Source organism: Trifolium pratense, linkage group LG3 (genome assembly GCF_020283565.1).
Source record: "Trifolium pratense cultivar HEN17-A07 linkage group LG3, ARS_RC_1.1, whole genome shotgun sequence".
NCBI classification, from domain to species: Eukaryota; Viridiplantae; Streptophyta; class Magnoliopsida; order Fabales; family Fabaceae; genus Trifolium; species Trifolium pratense.
In genome coordinates this window covers 9,729,220-9,744,640 of record NC_060061.1, presented here as the reverse complement: position 1 = coordinate 9,744,640, position 15,421 = coordinate 9,729,220, and the positions used below count along the sequence as shown (strand labels likewise).

General features: G+C 34.7%; 1 protein-coding gene, 5 non-coding genes and 1 pseudogene across 6 annotated transcripts; 3 read left to right on the top strand and 4 right to left on the bottom strand.

Moving 5' to 3' along the window:
* The first annotated feature begins 484 nt into the window (after positions 1-484).
* Positions 485-680, top strand: LOC123919283. The gene has a single exon (XR_006813190.1). It is a non-coding gene; the product is annotated as a U2 spliceosomal RNA (small nuclear RNA).
* A 1,747-nt stretch (positions 681-2,427) lies between these two features.
* Positions 2,428-2,623, bottom strand: LOC123919269. The gene has a single exon (XR_006813177.1). It is a non-coding gene; the product is annotated as a U2 spliceosomal RNA (small nuclear RNA).
* Positions 2,624-5,383: 2,760 nt separating this feature from the next.
* Positions 5,384-5,577, bottom strand: LOC123919114. Its single transcript, XR_006813043.1, has one exon. It is a non-coding gene; the product is annotated as a U2 spliceosomal RNA (small nuclear RNA).
* Positions 5,578-6,437: 860 nt separating this feature from the next.
* Positions 6,438-6,537, bottom strand: LOC123919171. The gene has a single exon (XR_006813085.1). It is a non-coding gene; the product is annotated as a U6 spliceosomal RNA (small nuclear RNA).
* Positions 6,538-6,549: 12 nt separating this feature from the next.
* Positions 6,550-10,187, top strand: LOC123914556 (phospholipase D delta-like). Its single transcript, XM_045965756.1, has 9 exons — positions 6,550-7,488; positions 7,579-7,695; positions 7,824-8,018; positions 8,313-8,591; positions 8,693-8,761; positions 8,911-9,058; positions 9,149-9,471; positions 9,614-9,811; positions 9,894-10,187. Exons 1-9 carry the CDS (start codon positions 6,550-6,552, stop codon positions 10,185-10,187), a joined length of 2,562 nt encoding a protein of 853 aa, XP_045821712.1.
* Positions 10,188-10,921: 734 nt separating this feature from the next.
* Positions 10,922-11,117, bottom strand: LOC123919198. Its single transcript, XR_006813110.1, has one exon. It is a non-coding gene; the product is annotated as a U2 spliceosomal RNA (small nuclear RNA).
* Positions 11,118-14,665: 3,548 nt separating this feature from the next.
* Positions 14,666-14,845, top strand: LOC123919138 (annotated as a pseudogene).
* Positions 14,846-15,421: the final 576 nt, after the last annotated feature.

Here is a 15,421-nt window from a genome sequence, read left to right as displayed (position 1 = left end):
CTTCAGAGTCGATTTCTAAGATAGATCACATGGTTCAAGTAAAGTGTTGATGGATAACTAAACAAGTCGAAATGTGTTTAAGGGGATGAAATACACGTCAAAGGGTTCTCATCGTGCATCAAGGTTTCGACTATTGTATATACAAAAACATACAAGGGTGAACTGAAGACTTGTCCTTAGCAAAAATACAATCTCAACATGTAAATCCCTTGGTTTGCAGTGATCTTAACTTGCCAATGAAAAATACAGAAAAATGAAAATATTTAGTATCAATTGGAAGGAAATGAGAGTGTAGAGATCTTCAACTTATATTCTGATATCAGTTATAAGACTTCACGTTTTTTAAAGTTTGTTTGGCAAAGAAAAGTAATAAAAGTGAAATGTAGTCTGCAAGTTGCTACATAATAGTCCCACATCGAATATTCAAGGAAGCAACAGAGCAAATATCAGATATAAAACCCACAACTAGCATGTATTTCAACTCATACCTTTCTCGGCCTTTTGGCTAAGATCAAGTGTAGTATCTGTTCTTATCAGTTTAATATCTGATATGTGGACCAATGGTCCACACGATATTAAATTTATTTTTTAAGGGGGAGATTCCATCACAATAGCTTGCTATTGGGTCTCTCAAGTGTCGCTTTTGCGTTGCACTATTGCAATTGCCTAGCACACCCCACCAAAGCTAGTTAAACATTACTCCCTCCGTTTTTTTTTATTGTTTAATTTCGTTGGATTTAGTGTTTCTAATTAATTGTAAATTTAGTGTTTTAAGATTTGAAAACTACTCTTATTATTTCAATAAAACTATATATTTGGGAAACTAATTTTTTTTGTACATAACATTAATTTTTTTTTTAACATAATATATTAAATTTATTGAAAAGAGAAAGTGCAAAAAATAAGAATTTATTGGTGGATTAACATTAGGGTATAATAGGAAGATAAGATGCAAAAGTGTACTTTCTTAATTTGGTGTTACTATTCTAAATGGACCATCCATTAAAAAAAACAGAGGGAGTATTATTTTTCCATATCCTATTTTAATTACTGTAGTAGCAATACAGGTCATGCTAATTATTCAGTGGAGATGTTGATGTTTAACCATTATACAACCAGAGAGTGGTTCACTGATATTGGTTCTTTGCCATATTTCTTGTTATATATGGTTTTCATTTTTATTCTTCTGAAGGACCTTTTTGCAATTACTGCGTCTAATCCATATCAGTTTGGAGGAGAATAAAACTGCTAGAAAACACCTTAGCAGAAAAATGCTAACAAATAAATTGTTACAAGAATGTTTAAGTTTTGCTTGTGTCTTAAAATTAGAGCTGATGAGATGTGGTAGCCTTAATATTTGGTGATTCAGTTTTGACAAATACACAAAATAGATTAAGGTTGGCGCAAGTATTTCAACATGTGTCTCATGGCTGAGCTAAAAAATAATGGTTCATGTGGCTAGGCTCACCAGGTGTTGTTGTGGGTTGGAGGTGCAGCGGCCTGTGATCCCTCCACTGTCAAGAGAAGGAGGTGTTCGCTACTCTGTGAAACCAGCATCACGCTGTACCCTCCTGTCTAAGACCCACAAGACCCGTGCTTTAGCATAAGTCCCATGACTCAACTCTCAACTTGGAGCGGGCAGGCCAGCATAGTGCAGCGACCAACCCAACCTGTTAAGCCAAAGCTATGTCCCATGACCTTGATGCCCCCAATTGGGTCACAAGCTGACGCTACTCAGCTCGGCAAACTTTCTAACATGTCAAGCTTTTATAAACACTTACTTGTGTCATTCTAGCTGATGTGGGACTTAATGAATCCAAGATGGTGTAGTCTTAAATGTTGCAATAAGCTATAATACATATTACAATATTAGGAATAAACCCCTACTTTCATCGTAGCTAGTCTCAACAATATTTGGTACATTCATACCCACATAATTTAATTTGATCTGTAGATTATGCATACTATGTACTGATAAACTTCTTTTATATTGGAGCAAACTGATATTTATAAGCTAATGGACAAAAGAACATTGTTTGAGCTTATATTGGAACAAGTAGATGTAAAAACAAATTGCTGCCTAGAGTGAATTTGGCTGCCATGGGAGAGGAGCTAGCATATATCAACGAAGAGTAGGTATTTTCTGCAATTGGCACCTTCGCAGCACAAAGAGTTATTATTAATGCAGTAGCTAGCGATGTTCCGAGGTAGGCAAATGGAAGTGATGAGATTGATTTATTGATGCAGTTATGATAAAATGAAGGGAAACACTTACGTTAAATATGTTTGGATCTCATCCCCAAAAGCTAGCTCAAAGAGTGAGGTTGCCCTCACATATTTATACACTTAACCGCCCGGGAACCTAAACAATGTAGGACTTCAAATAAACTCCAACAATATAACAACATATTTAAACGACTAGAATTGGTGGGGTGCGCCATACAATTGCAATAGTGCAACGCAAAAGCAACGCTTGAGAGACCCAATAGCAAGCTATTGTGGCAGACTCTCCCCCTCAAGAAATAAATTTAATATCGTGTGGACCATTGGCCCACATATCAGATATTAAACTGATAAGAACAGATACTACACTTGATCTTAGCCAAAAGGCCGAGAAAGGTATGAGTTGGAATTCATCTCGCTGCGTCTTTTATACCTGACATGTGTTCTGTTTTTCCCTTGATTCATCGATGTGGGACTCTTTTGCAGTTTTGGAACATCAATGTTTGGCTATTCATTCCTACTAATACAGTCATACAAAAACGTCTATACTCTTTTGTTTCTTTACTTTGAAGCTCTCCAAACTAATTACTAACATTGCTGCAATAATGTTACAGTGATCAGGACTCACAAACTAAAACAAATGAATCTACACCAAGAAGATTACTAAGATGATCAAGCTTCTCCTCTAAACCATTGCAGTTCTGAGCAGACCAATTTGAGTCTGCATTACTAAAGTCACTAGAATGTTATCTTCAAACCAACACTAGATAGAGGTGTAGCTTTGTGACAGTACTACTAGCAGCATATCATGTTATTTTTTTGAGAATAGTAATATCATATCATGCTCAAAGCTGATAGTTAGAGGCTTAATTTAGTCAAGGTTGGCTTATGGTTGTGGAATTTGATGTTACATTCAAAATATGGTCATGAAGTTGTCCTGTGAACATTAAACATTAAATGCTGAAGGGATGCTAAATATGAGGAAGCACTAGAGAAATTTGAGTCTGCTTTGGGAACAAAGCCATTGCTTGTTGTTACTCTAAGCTAAACCAGGTGTATATGTTTGTTACATTTACAACTTATATTTGCTGCATACATTTCCCTACTTAAACATTGGTTTTAGATCATACTTTTTGAGTGTATTTATCCTTGTATAACTTGTTAAATAGATTTAATCCCTCTTCTATATATATATGTGTGACTAATTTGGTCAAATAACTCAAATTCCCGGTCCATTGTGTGCACTATACATATTGTACAGATCAAGTAAACCATTTAAGAAACAATGTTCCAAATTAATACGACATCTTGGATCCATTAAGTCCCCATTTAGCTAGAACATGACATAAGTAAATGTTTATAAAGGTCTGATCACATAAAGATTGAAGATACACTCTTTTTTCACATGAAGTTCAGTCTCTAATGTTCATCCCTAATTGCAATTTTCTAGTCCCCATAAGTTTTGACCGATTCATTCGATATAAGCTACCGTATATGTAATCATTATATCTGATGCTATGTGTTCTGTTTCTCACTTGACTCCTCGATGTAGGATTCTTTTGCAGTTTTGGAACATCAATGTTTGGTTATTCATTCCTACTCACATCTACACTTTTTTATTTCTTACTTTGAACTTTGAAGCTCTTCAAACTACTTACTAACATTGCTGCAATAATGTTACAGTGATCAGGACTCACAAACTAAAACAATTGAATCTACACCTTTTCGTCCTGAGGATTATGACAAGATGACTTGCAATATGATTCAACCAATGCTACTGAAGTTAATTCTGCAGACCAAACTCAACTTAGAAAATCATTGTGCTGGAACCATCAAGTTAATTATCTTTATAATAAACCTGGATCAACTTTATAGGAATAACATAATTCATATTGCACGCGGTGTATAACATTGTTGCAATTATCTTTCAACAAAATAAGTTAAGAAAGATGATAGTGTTTTACCACTATAAATTAAATAATTGTATTGGATTTGAAACTGTAAAACTCTAGATGGTTAAATAAATGCAACATATATAGAAGAATCATCATTTAAGCTACCAAGTTCCGAATCTTTGATCCATTAAGTCCCACATTGGCTAAAATATGACACAAGTAAGTGTTTATAAAGGTCTGACATGCTATTAAGTTTGCCGAGCTGAGTACCGCGCCTTGTGACCCAAGTGGGGGCATTAAAGTGATGGGACAAAGCCTTTGACTTGACCGGGTTTGGGCTGCAGGCTGCACCTTGCTGGCTTGCCCGTCCAAGCTGTCGCCTGCCTGACCAAGCTACGAGTTGGGACTTGCGCGAAAGCATGAGCTGCTCCTCCAGACCACAACACCTGTAAGTGGGGACCCCCTTTGCAACCATCATCTTTTTTGTTCATAAACTGGGTAATTTTAATTTTTTTTTTGGTAAAGAAACTGGGTAATTTAATACTTTGGTTTTAGAAATTAGAAATGAAAAATGTTAAACAGTGCAATCATCTCTCATACAGAACAAAATCGAAATTCATACAATCTTTGGTCCTTACATTTAAACAAAGTAAATAGAACAAAAAAACAAACTAAGATGATAGACGAACGAAAGATCAAACCTATAACCGGTCAACCATAGTTTTAAACCGAACCGCCACTTCTGCAGTGTATAATGTCATAGCCTTTTAATTTATAAGCAAAGTTTCTATCTATTATAGTGATAGATAGTTACCGATGTGGGATATATGACACACTCATTCTTCACTTTATTTATTATATATACCTTCTTCTCCATATCCTTATTTGTACATTGTAATGGAATTGGCCAAAAGTATATATATTGCAAGAACACTAATTAAGAATCATCAAAGGATCACCATTAGCCTTACCAAGAAGGCTACTAAGATGATGAAGCTTCTCCTCTAAGCCATTAAGTCTGCATTACTATAAAGTCAATAGAATGCTACCCACCAATGTAAAGCTCTAAAACCCAATCCATAGTCTTTTACTTTTACATGTTTTATTCTGCTATCACATACTCACTTTTACTTTTTCATATGTTGATTTTGAAGAAAAATTCACAAATGTAAACTAATTTAAAGAAAAACAACAATATTAACCCTCATTCATTCAATAACCAATTGATCAAGTTAAAATTAAAAATAAAGTTTGAACTTGTATTGGTAGGGGGTGCCAGGCAATTGTAATAGTGCAGCACAAAAGCAACACTTGAAAGGCCGAAGCAAGCTATTGTGATAGCCTCTCCCCCTTAAAAAATAAATTTAATATCGTGTGAGCCATTAACCCACATATCAGATATTAAACTGATAAGAACAGATACTACACTTAATCTTAGCCAAAAGGCCGAGAAAGGTATGAGTTGCTATACATGCTAGCTGTACCTTTTATATGAACTATGTGTTCTATTTCTTCCTTAACTCTCCGATGTGGGACTATTATATAGCAGCTTCCTTACTTTTTTTTTCCATTTTTTGACTCACATTTTCCTTTCATAAAAGCACAAGGTATCAATATGACAGATTATTGATCCCACTTGCTGATATATCAGAATCAGCTTACATTTCCTTCCTATTGACTTCACTATTATCTTCTATCTATAATTTATTTTCATTTGAAATTAATGATCTATGCAAACCATGGACTCTACTTGTTGAGATTGTATTTTGGTAAAATAAAGATCATGTTGGTTAAATAATTTTGGTAAAAAAATGTTGGTTAAATAATAATAATAATAATAATTTTATTGTTATTATTATTACTTTCTCATGCATGTTTTTCGTTCTGAATTTGCTAAATTTGGAATTAAAAAATCAAAAGAGAGAGTTCCAAACTTACAATTCCTCACACCATTTTCGGCCTATCGAACCTCTCTCTTGCTTCCAATGGATGTGGTGTTCAACCATCCTCTATCTGCAGAATTGAATTTTCAATGACCATTGTTATTATCTCAATCTCAATCCAGATAAAACCATCATTTAGTGTGTGTTTAGAAACTTAGCGTATATTTGGTTGCGAGCTTCTATAATATCACGGTGATATTGCTATGGAACGCGAGAAAGTCTCGTAAAAAGTAATACATAAACATGCTATTAGTTTCTTTTCCTTAATTTATTTCTATCATCGCCTTATTCTCATTTCTCTCCTTTTTTGTTAATGAGACATGAGTTTTTGTAACCAATATTATAATGCATCTAGAATTAAGTTATGTAGTTTAGAAATATTCAATCATATTTCTCGATTTGTGTGTGTCATCCTTGCACAGGGGCCATGCTAATCTTCTGTGTATCGTTCCAATCATATTATTGAGTTAGTTATAAGGTTGGTTGAAATGGATCAATTTGACATTCCACAAAAGTCTCCAAACAAGGAAAGTGAAAGTCTTAACAAAGAAACAGTTTTCTTACATGGTGACTTAGATCTATTAATCATAGAAGCTAAATCTCTTCCAAATCTTGATTTATCAACTGAAGCAATTAGAAGATGTATTACTATGGGAAACAGTTGCACACCGCCTTTTGTAAAAGGACTCAAAACACACTCAGGAAAAGATAAGATCATAACAAGTGATCCTTATGTATCGGTTTGTCTATCTGGTGCAACCATAGCACAAACTCGAGTAATTCCAAATTGTGAAAACCCTTTATGGGATGAACATTTTGTTGTTCCTGTTGCTCATCCTGTTCAAAAAGTTGAGTTTTCAGTAAAAGATAATGACATTCTTGGTGCGGAACTCATTGGTACCGTGGACATACCTGTTCAAAAGATACTATCTGGTGAGACTCTTAATGATTGGTTTCCGATTATAGGTCAATATGGAAATTGTTTAAAGCCTTATCCTGAGTTGCATATTTCTATTCAATTTAAGGCAATTGATACGATTAAACAGGATTATGGAAGTGTAAATTTAGGTGTTCCTGGTACATATTTTCCGCTTAGGAAAGGAGGGAATGTTACTCTTTATCAAGATGCACATGTACCAGACGGTATGTTACCTGATATTGAACTTGAAGATGGAAAAATGTATCAACATAGTAAATGTTGGGAGGATATTTGTCACGCGATTTTGGAAGCTCATCATTTGATATATATTATCGGATGGTCGGTTTTTCACCCTGTGAAGCTTGTTCGAGAACCGACAAAACCATTGCCTTCTGGCGGAGAGCTTACACTTGGAGAGCTTTTGAAATACAAGTCACAAGAAGGGTTAAGAGTTGTTATGCTTATTTGGGATGATAGAACTTCACATGACAAGTTTCTTTTGAAAACAGTAATTCTCATTTCCCTAAAATATAGTTGCATTACAATTTTGTGTTTATGTATCAATGTACATGGCAATGATTGATTTTCTTGATTGCAGGATGGTGTGATGCAGACTCATGATGAAGAAACTAAAAAGTTTTTTAAACACTCCACTGTTCATTGTGTGTTATCTCCGCGCTATGCAAGCAATAAACTCAGTATTTTCAAGCAACAGGCATGTAGTTTCTTAATAATAGTGAAGTTAGTTATTTTGCTTATAATCAAGATCTGACTGAGGGACTACCTTTTTTTGTGTCCTTTTCCGTTAGTATAGTACCAATCCGGTTGAATCTTTTGGTCCAGGTGGTAGGAACACTCTTTACGCATCACCAGAAATGTGTGCTTCTAGACACTCAAGGTTCTGGGAATAATCGAAAAATAACAGCTTTTATCGGTGGTCTTGATCTGTGTGATGGAAGATATGATACTCCTGAGCATAGACTTTTTCGTGATATTGATTCGGTCTTTCATAATGATTTTCATAATCCTACATTTCAAGTAAGTGGTTACCATAAATACCGAAGATAATCAAAGGGTCTTGTTAACATGTGCCCGCACATGTTAAGATATCCCAATATAGAAACTTAACATTTAATGATAGAAGAAATTTAATGCTTCAAAAGTTAAAATGCACATATGAACATTTAATAATTTCTATTTTTGCTTCCTTAACATGTGCCTTAAGGGCACATGTTAACATTCTCCATAATCAAATATATCTTCATTTTTATGTCCTTTTCACAACATTGACATAAGTACTAATTTGTTGAAACTGTATGATGTATGATGCAGTTAAATTCTAATTCTTATGCACCAAGACAACCATGGCATGACTTACATTGCAAAATTGAAGGTCCAGCTGCATATGATATATTAACCAATTTTGAACAAAGATCACGGAAGGCTAAAAAGTGGCGCGATTTCAGGCTTAGAAAGGTGACAAATTGGCATGATGATGCTTTACTAAGGCTAGATCGTATTTCATGGATTGTCAAACCAAATTCTGGTCCTGAAGGCGATAAATCTGTTCGTGTAACCGAAGACTCCGATCCTGAGAATTGGCATGTACAGGTACATATATATATTACTATCAACGCAAATACTTTTTACACAGTTGATTAATTATAATTGTCAGATAACTAAAGATTATTATGAACAAGTATTAAATGCAGATATTTCGGTCCATAGATTCAGGATCTGTGAAGGGATTTCCAAAGGATTTCGACAAAGCAAAAGCTCAGGTGAGAACAAGATTGTACGTGATGTCCACTTATGCCTTAAGCACTTCGTTATTTTCGTTCACCTAATTTTCATTATGTTGTGGTTTCTTTCTAGTTATACTGAAAACAATTAGTTTTTGTCTTTAACCTTCATTATTAATTTTCTGTAGAATCTTTTATGTGGAAAAAATTTAAAAGTTGATCAAAGCATCCATGCTGCTTATGTAAAAGCGATAAGATCCGCGGAGCGCTTCATTTATATTGAGAATCAGTATTTTCTTGGCTCCTCATATCATTGGCCTTCATATAAAAATGCAGGTAGATAAAGTTTTAACAAAATAAATGCATCTTAAAAAAGTTTACAATGTGTTTTAATATGAATGAATTTTTTTATTTCATCTTCAACAGGTGCAAATCACTTGATTCCGATGGAGTTGGCTTTAAAAATTGCGAACAAGATAAGCAAGAATGAACGCTTTTCTGTCTATATAGTTATACCAATGTGGCCAGAAGGAGTTCCAACTAGTGCCGCTGTTCAAGAAATTTTGTTCTGGCAAGGACAAACAATGTCTATGATGTACAAGATTATTGCAGATGCACTTGCAAAAGCAGGTCTCTCTGAATGTTATCATCCACAAGATTATCTCAATTTTTACTGCCTTGGCAAAAGAGAACCTCAAGCGAACGAAAGTGCGTCACCAATAAATCAATCATCTGAAAACCGCGCCTTGGTATACTAACCTACTTTTATCAGTGTCGTCTCTTAGATTTTAGGTTACCTATGCAAACTAACATAATAGTGTATATTAATCACTTGTTAGCTAGAACATCAAGATTCACGTTTCGACTTGTTTTACCTTTTTCTTTAATCAGGTATCAGTTAAAAAATACAGGCGTTTTATGATTTATGTTCATGCCAAAGGAATGATAGTTGATGATGGATATGTAATCATTGGATCAGCAAATATTAATCAGAGATCATTAGATGGATCAAGAGACACAGAAATAGCCATGGGGGCTTATCAACCAAAACATACATTGCAACAAAAGAACACTCTTCCACGCGGCCAGGTATGAACATATCAAGTCTCTATCAAACAAATGCTATGGTTATGTATGATTTTTTCCATAACTATATACTTTGTCAATGTAGGTGTATGGATACCGAATGTCACTTTGGGCTGAGCACCTTGGTGGTATTGATGACACTATTACTAAACCTCACACACTTGAATGTATTAGACATGTTAATAGAATGGCTAGGAAAAATTGGAGCATATATGTATCCGAGGAAGGGCAAGAAATGATGGGAAGCTTGATGCTATATCCAGTTCATATTAGCAGAAATGGAAAAGTTAGTTCACTACAAGGTCATGAGTCTTTTCCTGATGTTGGTGGCAAAATTCTTGGAGCACATAATTCACTTCCAGATGCATTAACCACATGACTGATTAATATACTTTTTAAGAGATTATCTTTAGATGCATAATATGTAACATTCTTGAGGTAGCTAAATGATTACCTTTTTGTATGTAAATTTATATATTGGATAGTGTGTGAATAAATCTATACATTTATATATATGAAGTTAACAAAAGTAATTGGTTATGATCATAACATTTATCTCTTATCCAGAGTTCCTCCTGTATTTCTTATAGCAATTGAAAGGGTTTTCTGTTCTTTGTCTTATCATAGATTCTGACTATGAAAAAAACATCATCAGAATCAAAGACAGCTTCGTGCTTGTCTAAGTAACTAATGGCATTGTGATTTTCAGTTAATATAGCAACAGCAAAATTATGCAAATTACATGAGCTGGAACAAAGAAAATAGGTAAATAAAAATGAATCAAGAAATCAAGCAATATTTAAGGTTTAATTGCAGTTTTGGTCCCCCTATTTTCATCATTTTGCAGATTTGGTCCCCCTATTTTAAAATTCGACAATTTTGGTCTCCCTAACATAATTTTTAACTATAAATTGGCAATATAATATGTTTTAAACGACATGGCATATTAACTATCATAAAGTTAATTTAAAACACATTATATCACCATATTTAAGACAAAATATGTGGTAGGGGACCAAAACTATCGAATTTTAAAATAGGTGGACCAATTCTACAAAATGGTGAAAATAGGGAGACCAAAACTGTAATTAAGCCAATATTTAACTAGTTTTGGTGGGGTGTGCCAAGCAATTGCAATAGTGCAACGCAAAAGCGACACTTGAGAGACCCAATAGCAAGCTATTGTGGTGGCCTCTCCCGCTCAAAAAATAAATTTAATATCGTGTGAACCATTGGCCCACATATCAGATATTAAACTGATAAGAACAGATACTACACTTGATCTTAGCCAAAAGGCCGAGAAAGGTATGAATTGTAATGAAGGCTCGCTGTTGGTTTTATATCTGACATGTATTCTGTTTCTTCTCTGACTCTGTGATGTGGGACTATTATATAGTTTTGGAACTCCAATATTTAGTTACTGATGAGTCGTACACTTTTTCCTTTCTAATTACTTTGAAGCTTTCCAAACTCTGTACTGACGTTGCTGCAATAATATTACCGTGACCAAGACTCACAAACTCATATTTTGGATTATTTAATTTGTGAAAAAACTAAGAAAAAAACCTCACTGAAAAACATACATATGAATTATGTAAACTGCGTGTAGATAAGATATCAAAATAATCCTTCTTCAAAAAAGATATCAAAATAATCCAAGTTACCTTGAAACTGACACTTGTTGAACGAACTCATCGGAGCAGATACAAAATGAAATAACATTCAAATGTAATAGTTTGTTATAAGATGAATACTTCAAAAATAAAGCTTCTAATCAAAACTGCAGACTTGCTAGCATAGCAGAATATAAGATGAATACTTCAAATATAAGCTTCTTATAAAAAATGTAATAACACTCTCAGTTCCTTCCTATTGAAATCTCTTGCTTGTAGCAAAGAACAAATCTTCAGTTCACCCTTACATGGTTTTGTATATACTATAGTTGAAACTTTGATGCACTATGAGATCCGTTGACGTGTGTTTCATCCTCTTAAACATGACTTCGGCTTGTTTGGTTCTGCATCGACACTTTGCTTGAACATTGTGTTCTATCTTGAAAAAAAACAATTCTGAAGCAGTTACTCCTAGCTTCTCAGTTGAGTGAAACTGGTTCTCCAGTCATTGATATGTGCCACGCGCATGTATCAGTGTTTCCCTTCATTTTATCATAACTGCATCAATAACTCAATCTCATCACTTCCATTTGCCTACCTCGGAACATCGCTAGATACTGCATTAATAATAACTCTTGTGCTGCGAATGTGCCAATTGCAGAAAATACCTCCTTTTGGTACCCCGTTGCACACCTTTCTAAGGTGAAAACCGAATATGGTATAAAGCCTGCTCCATATGTGGCGTCATTCTCATCAAGGGGGCCAAATCCTATTGATCCAGCAATCCTCAAGGTTGGATATAATTGTCTTTTATCAATAGCATACCTTAAGTACCCATGTATTTATAGTTTTGTTGTTGCATCAGCCGGACATCACCGTGCCAGGAGTAGGCATTATCGCCGCTTATGGTGGATCTGAGGGCGGTCCATTCATAAAGATGTCAGGCACTTCAATGGCGTGTCCTCATGTTAGTGGTGTTGCAGCATTGGTTAGGTCAATTTATCCTGACTGGAGTCCAGCAAAATCAAGTCAGCAATAATGACCACAGGTAAAGGAATACACTACTGCATTCATTTTTATATCTTTATTATTATAGTTTATAAAATCATTCTTTTTTGCAGCAAGTGTAAATGATACTCTTGGAAGGCCTATGATGCAACATAATTCTATAGGTTTGGAAAGCGCAACTCCATTTGCGTATGGCGCAGGTCAGCTGCAACCTAACCTAGTAGTCGACCCGGGGCTTGTATATGATATTAGCACCGAAGACTACTTAAATTACTTTTGGTACCGCGGTGCGCGTGTTGAACGACTTCATGATTTCTACAAACCCGGTTCCTACAAACCTCCACCAAGAAAAACATCATTCAACATACTAAATTTCAATTATCCTTCCATAACCGTTCCATATATTCATATTGGACATCCGGTGGTTCTTATGCGGACCATTGAGAACGTCGGATGTCCGGGTAAGTATAGGGTAAAGCTCATTGTGCCTTCGAAACTGCATGTTGTTGTTTAGCCTCAAATATTGGAATTTAAGTCTTTGGGTGATAAGAAGCAATTCTAGTCCAAACTTTATTTAGTTTTTTTATTTTGTCTTAGATTAACTTGATCAATTAGTTATTGTATGTTGGCCTGTTCACATTGAATGAGGTTTAATATTGTTTTTCTTTCAATTAGTTTACATTATATTCGTGAATTGTTTTTCATTCAGTTTATTTAGTTTGCAGATACGATAATGCAACCTTGAAGTCTTCAAAATCAACATTCAAAGCTTTCTTTAAGTGAAATAAGTGCAGATTGAATCTGTTTGAGAATTTTATTACTTCATTAGTATTAATGGTGGTTAGGTAAATACATAGAATGGCATGATCCTTTGGTTAGGTAAACACTTACTATGGCGCATTTGTAAAGGCTGCTTACCGACGAGAACAAGGCTGCAAGAGAGATGTGTACAAGTACCATCGGTTTGTCCTATTTGTGAGAACGAGGAGGAAAGTGATTGGCATTTCCTATTTGAATGTGATAGCAGCAAAAGAGCTTGGCAGGCAGCTGGTGTAGAATCCATTATAACTTCAAGTCAGATGCGTTTCACCACTACAAAAGAATGCATTTTGGATTTCTGTCGGAATAGCGATCGAACTGTGGCTGGAAGGGCAGCAATGACAGCCTGGGTTCTTTGGAATAACAGAAATAATTGGGTATTTAATCACACGAAAGAACAAGGGCAACAGCTCGGTGTAAAGGCGAATGGCAAGCTGTGCAGGCTGTTAGCAACAGTACGCGTTACAGTGGCAGAAACCGTCTCAAGGTTGGTACAAATGCAACGTTGATGCAGGCTTTCATCATGAGGCAAGAAAGACTACCGTAGGATGGTGTGTACGCGATCACAGAGGGCAATTTGTCTTGGGAGGAAGCTATGTGATCCAAGGAAGATGTGCTATACATGAAGGGGAGGCAAGTGCACTGTTAGAAGCAATGAAGGAACTAAGCCAAAGAGGATTCACAAATGTTTTATTGGAAACCAACTCTAAAAATGTAGCGAATGCAATTCATCATATGCGGAATGGTTTATCTGAATTTAGTTCCATTATTCATAGGATCAAATGTATTTTGTCTTTTCATTCGGATTTGATGTAAAGTCTATTAAGCGACAAGCAAATATGATTGCTCACACGCTTGCTAGGGCGGCCATTTCTTGGCCTAGTCACTATATTTTTTATTTAATACCTCCTTGTATTGACAGTTTATTATATAATGAAATGGTATGATTTTCCTTTTGTAAAAAAAAAAAAACTAGAATAACATGATCAAAATCAATTGTTGTTCCTTTAATAATTTTTTTAAATTTATTTAAACAATACTGAAATGTTTTCATAGACAAATTACTAAACCAAAGTTTTAAATGCCAACCCAGTTATGAACCAAAAATATGATGGTTCAAACCATTGCAAATTGAGCGTGTCTTCCACGAATTGATGGATATATGGAATCAAGGATTTGACTTATATTTGGTTTAAATATTTTAAAAAAATTGATACAATGCAAATATTCTTTTTTCTTTTGTCGGTAATTGTTGTGTTGATCACTTGTTGGTAAATATAGACGTTTCTGTATGACTGTATCAGTAGAAATGAATAGTCAAACATTGATGTTCCAAAACTACAAAAGAGTCCCACATCGAGGAGTCAAGGGAGAAACAGAAATGGGATAAAAGACACATCGAGATGAATACCAAATCATACCTTTCTCGGCCTTTTGGCTAAGATCAATTTAATATCTGCTATGTGGACCAATGATCCAAATGATATTAAATTTATTTCTTGAGGGGGAGAGTCCACCACAATAACTTGCTATTGCGTCTCATGTGTCGCCTTTGTGTTGTACACTTGTACTATTGCATTGGCCTGACACACCCCACCAAGTCTAGGTTGAAGTTTTTGCATAATTTGTTTGTATGATATACTTTATATTGGGAAAAGAGGAATAATCCTTGAAATACAGAGGAATTCTACTTCTTTTTTAATTAAAAAATTAATTATTATTATTATTATTATTATTATTGAGTACTTTGTCAACTGAATAATGATGTTACAAAAAACAATGAATAATGATGTTTAATGTGATGTTGCATTAGTTTACTTAATTATTGGGCAAACAAAATATAGACTTCAAAATGAAATGAGAAACATACTGAAAACACTCTAGATATTGTTGCCATTTTGTATGTGAAACCACTCTTGAAGTCCAACCAATTTTGTTAATTATATATGCAGACATGTGTCAATATTCTTGAATTCCTTGCAAAGGTTATATGTAAGGGGTCTGGATTCGAACTCCGGTCATCCCACTTATCTGCTTAAAAGTGAAATTTATAGCCACTAAACTACTTGACTAAAAAATAAATTGCTACAACCATAATATGGCATTCTATGTCTCACATCGGTAACTATGAGTTGAATAGATAGGAGCTTTGCTTATAAATTAAACGGCTATG